This window comes from Saccostrea cucullata, unplaced genomic scaffold (genome assembly GCF_032062105.1).
Source record: "Saccostrea cucullata isolate Sc308-1 unplaced genomic scaffold, CSIRO_AGI_Scuc_v1 ctg9613, whole genome shotgun sequence".
In the NCBI taxonomy this organism is placed as follows: domain Eukaryota; kingdom Metazoa; phylum Mollusca; class Bivalvia; order Ostreida; family Ostreidae; genus Saccostrea; species Saccostrea cuccullata.
This window is the reverse complement of record NW_026925034.1, coordinates 1-8962: the sequence shown is the minus strand read 5'-3', so window position 1 is coordinate 8962 and position 8962 is coordinate 1. Positions and strand designations below refer to the sequence as shown.

Genomic DNA, 8962 nt, shown 5'->3' with positions numbered 1-8962 from the left:
ATTGATCCGCCTCCGTGAGAGGTATTCTTCTCGAAACGCACTGCTAGTCTAGCCTGACCGGTGACTGGCCTCACCGATATTTACTTGCCTGACCTCACGTATCATATCTCACTTGACTTTGTTTGCAAACAAGTATGTGGTCATCTGTAAATGGCGGATATAGGGTGTCGGAGAGGGGGTTGTCTTACGCTCCTAGTCGGTGTCAGGCAACTGTTGCTTTATTTAGTCATTTCAACTTCTTGAATACACCATGATACCTTCATGCAAATAAAGCAACATCAAATTGCACATCGAGTTTCTTCCATCCGGCACGTAGAAAGTGGGCGGGGGGCCAACCAGAATTTTTTTTTTACTTACCTGTAAAAGTTAACAAGCAAAAAAAAAAAAAAAGATATTGCCCAATCTCGAAAATCCTATTTCGTAAGGGGGGGGGGGGGGGGGGTAGTGGCCAAATTTTTTCAAGGCCGACTTCCCTTCACTTCCAATTTTTTTTGCATACAATACTACATTTCCTTGATATCACTTGATTACTGTGGTAAGAAGTGGGGGGGCCAACCAACGTTTCAATGGACATTTTCAATAGTAAAGATAATTTTGGGAAAAAAATTGGGGGGTGGGCAGGCCCCCCTGTTGCTACGTGCCTGTCCATTCCCCGTTTTATCTACACATAATATTATGCAGTCACAAACACACGCGCACACACAAACACACGCACATGCATTTAAATAGTTCATATACAAATGTATATTGTAGCTGTAACTTCTTAATTTAAATTCCATGGGTAATATAATCTGTTTTTTAAATACTTTTACAAAATGCTCCCAGCTCTATATTTTGGTCGATCTGACCGCTGAATGGCCGATCGATAGATCGCACGTTTTACCCCCAATACACAGATACACGTGACTGCTTGGACATGGACCTTAACCTTCGAGGAACAACATGAACAGAATCTCTATTAAATATTGAAATTAAGGTGATTTTTGTTTTTCAAAATTATCAGCATTTATTAAATATATGAAGTGGTACATACGTGTGACAAATCAGACAAAAGCGTGTTAACTCGTTTGCTTTTAAAATATTTTATAATATTTATCAGAAACAACCATATACAGAGGCGTAGTCACAAACTTAAAAGTGGGGGGGGGGGCTCAAGTCCAGAAATTCTTTGACAAGCAAAAAAAAAAAAAAAAAAAAAAATCTTAAAAAAGTGGGGGGCTCAAGTTCAGAAATTCTTTGACAAGCAAAAAAAAAAAAAAAAAAAAAAAAAAAAAAAAAAAAATAAAAGTTCCCCATGTTCTCCAAACTCGAAAATCCTATTTCGTGGGGGGGGGGGGGGGGGGGGGGGGGTAGTGGCCAACTTTTTTTTCAAAGGCAAATATATTAATATTATTTCAAAATAGCCGTGATTTTGTTCTTCATTAAAAAGTGGGGGGGGCACAGACATACTCTTGCCCCCCCAGATCTGAAAGTGGGGGGGCTAGTGCCCCCGCTGCCCCCCCTGTGACTACGCCTATGATATATGTGCTTACAAAAAATGCTTGAAACGTATGTCTTTTTTTCAAAATGGGAGAAAGGCATTCAAATTAAATAGAAACTAAGTGCTTGAAAAAAAAACCTACAAAGCAAGCACACACAAACAAACACAATCGGACATTTCATGTTCTAAAATAAAAGCGATCGAATGACTTTTATTTCTATCATTTGGTAAAGATTGAACCCCCCCCCTTTCCAATACTACCACTCTTTAAAAGGGGTGTGGGGACACACACCCCTAAAATTTTCAAAGTATGACATGACTAATATTAAAAATGCCATACTTTGGTTTTATAATCAATGGTCAATTAATAATTAAAGGGTAATAAAATTATTTTATTTAATGACCGGCAAGTATATGTCTGAAAACCTTCTTGAAGATGTAGAATTGCGTGATATTTTTCCCCCGCTGAAAATGGGGGGTATTAATTTCGGTTTGGCTGTCCGTTCGTCTATCCTTCCGTCCGTTCGTCAGTCTAGCTCGGTTGTCCAACTGTAATATACATGTAGTTTTGTCTGTCTGTATAACGCTTTCGTCTTGAATTCAGCCTTTGAGCATTTACCATGAAATTTTATACAATAACTCCCTATGGCCTAAGGAAGATCCCTATTGATTTTGATATCAAAAGGTCAAAGGTCAAGGTCGTTCATTCTATGTTTCATTTCCGGGCGATATCTCAAGAGTATTAATTTTTGAAATAAAATTTTAAACCAATACTCCATATGCCCCTCCTGCCCTCCATTAAGCCCACCCCACCCCCACCCCCCAAGGTAAGCACATTCTAGCTCTTCCTTGTTCCTTTAGCGGAGAACACAGATTCTCTGAATTCAGTACCTTGTTCAAAATCTGATCTTGTTTGTTCGTGCCTGGTTTTACTCTTATATGAATACACAAAAACTCAGGAGCTTCGCTTCCGGCTAAGCCCCCCCCCCCCCCGGGATTTGACCTGGACCCACCCCTGCCTGAACGAAGTTATCCCCCCCCCCCCCGAATGCAAAAAATATTAATTAATGCAATGAAGATCTGTAGCTCGCTGGTCTGAGGGAAAAAAATGGGATGAACAATGGACCTATACGACAATATTTTTTTTTCGGAGCCAGAGCTACAGTTCTCCAGCTAAAAAAAAAAAAGTAATTCGCGCGTTTTTTTATTTGGGAAAAGATTAGAACAGTAGAACAGTGGCAATTTTTAATGAAACCCTTTTAAACTATTAATGTTATATATTGTAAAAGTAGATTTATATTCAATATAGAAACTCGTTTGTTTTTAGAAAAAGAATAAGTTATGTAACATTAATTAAAGATGTTGAGCATCAACATGACCAAACTGTCGGTGAAGAAGCTCACCCCCTCCAAACACACAAAACATACCCTTCTCTGTGTTGTTATTTATGTGTTTCGTGTAATTAGTTTTTAACAAGAATAGATATGGGTTACCCCATATCCAAAGATATTCGACTTTTAGATTTAATATGCTTATCAGTGTTTATAATGACGTTAATAAAAAAACTGCAATGTCTAGGGCCTAGTTATGGAACTGGTGTAAATTTCGTGAACATGGTGAGGTCACCCAGTCTCCTAACAAACGGTACACATAGGCCTACATGAACCTGTGTCCGCAAGACCAACATTAGCCTTGATCTACACACGTGCGATGGAGCTGTTAAACGCATCCAGCGAGCTCGGAGGAACACGTTTTGTTTTGCCGAGAAGTTACGATGGCAGACAAAACTTTTCTTTTCTTAATTAGATCATATGAATACGAATTCTGATTAATAAAAATTATACAATCCCTGTTGAACTATATATAGTTTGTTCTAACATTTGCATCTGCAACAACTTGTGTTTAAAATGGCCGTGTTAGGAAAATCAAGACCGGATCGGAAAATTCTAAACTGAAAACCTTTTTTGTTTTGAAAATTACTGAAATATGCTAATGTATTCGTCGCAGATATTACTTACATTATTCAAGTTCTATATAAAATGGTAAGCCTATGCTGAACTCCAACACGAACCCGAATGTCCGACCCAGTTCTCGTTTTGCCACACATTTTATCCCCTACAGTTTACAAAGTGTACACACGTGAGCAGAATCCAGCCAGGGATTGAAAATTCCGTCATTTAATAATATACACACACAGAATGATTTATTTTTTCTTAAAAGGAAATTGTATGATAATTAACAGACTATAAACATGTACTTAATACAATTGTTGATATAGTATTATCAATTCATCGGTGAAAAAATATGAATCGAAGAATGACCTAAATATTCTCTATTATCAAACATGTAAAAAAAAAAAAGGCTGAGGAGGGAGCGAGCGTAGGAATATTGATATTTTTCATTTGCATTTCGGGGGGAAAGTGATTTTCTAATAATATTTTGACGTTATTTTTGATTTCTTTAACGTATGAAATACACAACTTCACTCTTATCATGAACAATAATGTTGTATCTACTTAATCATGATGGAACTATTTTGGTCGGACCAATTTGTGTGAGCTGCCGCTGAAAACAATAATATATCTTGCAGAGATAGTATGCATTGATCGAATATATTAAAAACAATTCACGGTTTATAAATATTAACATTTTCTGTTTGTAAATAAACCCAACGTCGGGGAAAAATTCCCAAGGTCAAAGATCCATGTGCTCGTCTATTTTAATACATCCAATGGGATGAATGAAGAGAAGGGTCAAAGCAATATCATTGGTTCAAAAGTAGGACGATCATGTTTCCATCTCGTGCTCGAAAATTTCACGAAGGTATGCTTGTTTCGAATAGTGCATGCAACGAAGATAGTCGTGTTTCTGGAAGCTCTTAGAAATGGCATCAGACAGAGGAATATTTGTACATTTAATTGCTGGGGGGTAAGTTTTCGATAAATTTTTCATCTTCTTTATGCTTGAAGCGATTTTATGCACAAAATGGCCGGTGTTTCATGAAACATGCATGTAAACAATAGACTTGTGAAATCAAAATACAACTCTCCAAAACAAAGTCTACAAAAATCATTGAAAATTAAGCATGGTTTGGATTAACAAAAAAATTAAGAACTTTCTAAATATATAAGCTACACGTGCAAGCGTTCAGCAAAACAGCCAAAGGTCGTTTAATGACCCACATTTGATAGTAAAATGATTCATCTATATCTTGGTTATAAATCTTTTTATCGAACGAATTCAATTATTTTTTTCTGTATTAGGCCCACTGCAAAGGAAATTATACCCATGGCAGTCTGTGGAATGATATACAATGAACACTGATTTCATAACCTTTCAAATTCTATGCACAGAACATGAATGTCATTATAATGTGCTCTGGGATTAGGGGATATTATGTTTATACCTAATGCATAAAACCATGAATAAATATGTTACATAAAGTGTATTTCCATTCAGAATTGCACACTTACTGTGTATTTCTGATAGAATAATCACACCAAACACTTGCATAATTCACTTATTTAAACCATGCCTGCAGCTAATTTGTTACATTACTAAGTCTAATGTAAACATTGCTGGGTTAATAGAATATAAGGACAAAAGATATCATGGTGATTATATACTAATTTTTACATGATAGTTAAAAAAGAAATATGTTTTAATAATCACGAGCTGGAATTTTTAAAAAGTGTGTCACTAGATCAGTGACCTAAATTACCACCGTCATCGTCTGCCTGCATGATTACGTGGTTATAATTTTTGTTGAATGAATTATTCCATTCGTGAAAAAAAATAGATAGATTTAATACCCTTTGCAAACAGTTGGGACAAGGAATATTGATTCAAAGCAACGCATAAAACTAAGATGTTAATGACTAACTTATAGTGTCAACTCTAAACATTTGTAGGCTAATTTTCATAAATTAGTATTTTCTATAAAATCGATCAACATGCAAATAAATTGCAGAAGTAAAATAATTTCACCTCTCAGGTAAACGTTTCTCAAGTGAATCCTTTTTCATGCCAAAGTTTAAATATGTCTGAAGGTATTACTGATAAATGAGTTATTGACTGGCTGAAACTGGATTGGTTTGGAAAACACCTGAAAAACGAATGTCTTTAGTCTGCACTAGTTATGCAAGAGATGTTTGGCTTTGAAGTTTTAATTTAAAAATTCAAAGTAAATGAAGCAAAGGATTAAAATTAAAGATTTGAAAGCATGAATTGAAATTTAATTTTTTTTAAAAATTTCAGTGCTGGAGGCACAGCGGGCGCGGTAGCGACCTGTCCGCTCGAAGTGGTGAAGACGCGCTTACAGTCCTCCCTGGGAACGTCACTGACGGCATCTCACCCCGCATTTCGTCCATCCCACAATACCGTGCTGGCGGCCCATGCAGCTGGTATCCACACGAGTCAGGGGGCAGTAATACCTCTCATGAGATCACCGACCGGGAGTCTAAGATATTGTCTGGCGTAAGTAATGCAGGTTAAATGATGCATAGTGATTAAAGCAGGTCAACTGTATAAATATAATCTGGATTAACTTAAACTTGACCATTGCTTAAATAGAATACACACTGCCATTAATTAAAGGCACTCTTATTGATCAGATTAACTCAACACACCTTAATTCACATAATATGATTCACTTGTAATTAAAAGTATTTAACAGAATAAATCATGAATTAGATATGTTTGGTCTGATTACTTGTAAAATAAAATGAACTTTTTAAAATGCACATTTGGAAATTGCTAGAAAGCTGTTTCTTTTTATTTCAGACATATCCTAGAAACTGAGGGTGTTCAAGGTCTCTTTAAGGGTTTAGGACCGAATCTCGTTGGAGTGGCCCCCTCCAGGTAAAAACATTGTTAGAAAATTATTTTAAACAAGAAAGAAAATGTAGCCACAATCCATGTGGAATGAAATTAAAATGTGCATTAATTTCTAGTTTAAACTTCTAGATGTGCATTGATTTCTAGGTCAGCCACTGAGATATATCTGTAAACTCCAAAAGTTGATTTTCAAGGTTTTTCTCAAGACATTAATCACTACAAGTTTGAATGTTAATTCCCGAACGCTTAATGGCTTTGAAATGCAGATGTCCTGTAATTGGTTATAGAAAAGGTTACAGTACACCGTTATTTTATAACCATCTCATTTAGACAAGACAAGTACGTCATCAGGAGATCAGCATTAGATATTTGGGCCCCAGGCATTAAATAAAGACATTAACTGGGACTGTATAACATTAAAATATTCATGGAATTGATTTACCTGAGGAAGCTTGATGACTTTTTATTAAATAAAAAGAGAGAACAAAGTGAAGTTGGCACAAAAAAGGCTTAAAACCTACGAACGTATGCTATCAGATAATACTCTAGAAATTTCCATGTTTGAAGAATGGAACCAGTTAAACATGGAAGTCTTTAATCAGAGACATAAATATGTCTGAAGTAACCGTTTTTCTTATGTGCCTTGTTTAATGTAAAAATCAATCAAGCAGAACAACATAAACAATACATAATATGCACACTTTGGCAGTGTGCCAGGCCACATTTGGCATAACGATCATGGTAATTTTCCTAGTACCTATTTAAAACCTTGTGTAATTGAGGAACTATACCTGCCAAGTAATGATAAAGATTTTCCAAAACAGTAATAAAGAACTTGTATTAAATATTGATGGAATATTTTTTTAAAGGAGAACTTTGCACCAAAATAACATTACTTGTAGCTAATAGAAAAAATACCTCGTGTGGTTGACCTACATTTAAGAATAACATGCAATTCAATAGAGGAATTACAAATTGGAAAAGTGGCAGAATGTCGAGAAATATTGGTGATTTTTTTCCCCAGTAAAATAAAGAGACTGAGTCAAATTGTAGGGATATCCTTGCATACAATCTAAATCTGACAAAAGGCACTCAAAAATTATCTTATCATCATTTGTGAATTATACATTTTTTTGAAAACAGTTCAAATTTCAGTTGGGATTAAGTTCTTTAACTTGACCAGCTGATCAAGATTCTAAGACTCTCTTATAGAAAATAAATCTGTGCCAAATGAGTAAAATCTGAATATTTTCAGTGATTTCTAATAACTTAGTGAAAATGGTCACTGTACAAAGCATCCTAATCAGCCATGTTTCGTTTTTTTCAGGGCCATTTACTTCTTTTCCTATGCCAACATGAAGACCTTTCTAAACTCCAGGCTAACCCCTGACACACCAATTGTTCATTTCTTCTCGGCACTAACTGCAGGTAATTTATTGTGATTCACTCGTTAGATCAATAAATTTTTCTGAGTGGCTTGGGCACGCTTAACCTTTAGCAGTTACGGAGTCAATCATCATCAGGGAGACTTGGCATCACCTCGGTAGGAGACCAACAGTTTTTTGTATTATATATAAAGACAGGATAATTTTATTCTCAATTACAATCCCATTTCAAAAATTCCATGCACGTGAAGGGACTTAATATGGCTTTCCTAAAATCTCTTAATAGTAAAAATACTGATCTTTAAGATGACCCCAATATACCTGGCTCAGCTTAAGAATGCATTTTACCTTTTCATATTTTGTGTTGAATTCAACACCAAGTCAAGTAATTCAGTGTTTCTTTTTGAAATAAGAATCAAAGTTTAAGTTGTTAAAAACAAATTTACATGTACTAACATTTTCATCAAAATCATCAACGTTACCAAATATAACACCTGAATCCTGACTTGTTGCCTTGTAATATTTTGTGGTAAGCTGTATTCTTGCCATTGTTCCTGTGTGAGACCACAAATGCCAGCAGTTCAACAGATATGCTATAACTTAATAACAAAAAATTACTAAGATTTTTGAACAGAATGTTTCACATTTAACAATGGCAAACAACAGTTTTGAAGCACACCCTTATAAGACTTGAACATCACAGTTAAAGCTCTGAAGGGGAATTTTTTTAACAAGGAGATTATATGTAAATTAATGTAAATGTTTTCGTGGCAGCAAATCCTAAACATAAGTTTTTTCAGATGGATGCTGCAGCTTTCAATAGAGAAAACTACAGTACGCTTGAGTACTGTCCCTTTTCTTCTCCCTCACCAGAGGGCACTATTAACAGAGGGTACTTAAAGGTACAGTAAAGGCTACTTGGATTTTGGCTCTGTTTGGAATCTTTACCACTGTGGAAGATATTGCAATATTGATGCATGGATGTACAATAAGCTACAATGTAGGCCTTAAATTTAAAAATGAAACCCTTCAAGATTTTTCACAAGACCCCTTTTCAGGACAGAAAAACTTGCATTATTGGCATTCATGCATCAGTTTCGCAAATCAACAGCAAAAGAGAAAACTATAAAAGGGAATACCTTTGAAATTGCACAGAAATTGAGAATAGGAGTAGGAAGTTGACATCACTCAACTCACATTATTAACAGTGTGCCATACATACATTGACATACAAAACTACAAATATTGTTTACATTTGCCA

The 8962-nt window shown here is 35.4% G+C and overlaps 1 protein-coding gene across 1 annotated transcript; it reads left to right on the top strand.

Annotated features, from left to right (window-relative positions):
- Positions 1–4249: 4249 nt before the first annotated feature.
- On the top strand, positions 4250–8956 carry LOC134267857 (solute carrier family 25 member 36-like). Its single transcript, XM_062750068.1, has 5 exons — positions 4250–4408; positions 5738–5956; positions 6263–6340; positions 7644–7744; positions 8502–8956. The coding sequence occupies exons 1-5, from the start codon at positions 4365–4367 to the stop codon at positions 8522–8524; spliced, it is 465 nt and encodes a 154-aa protein (XP_062606052.1). The 5' UTR covers positions 4250–4364; the 3' UTR covers positions 8525–8956.
- The last annotated feature ends 6 nt before the right edge of the window (positions 8957–8962 follow it).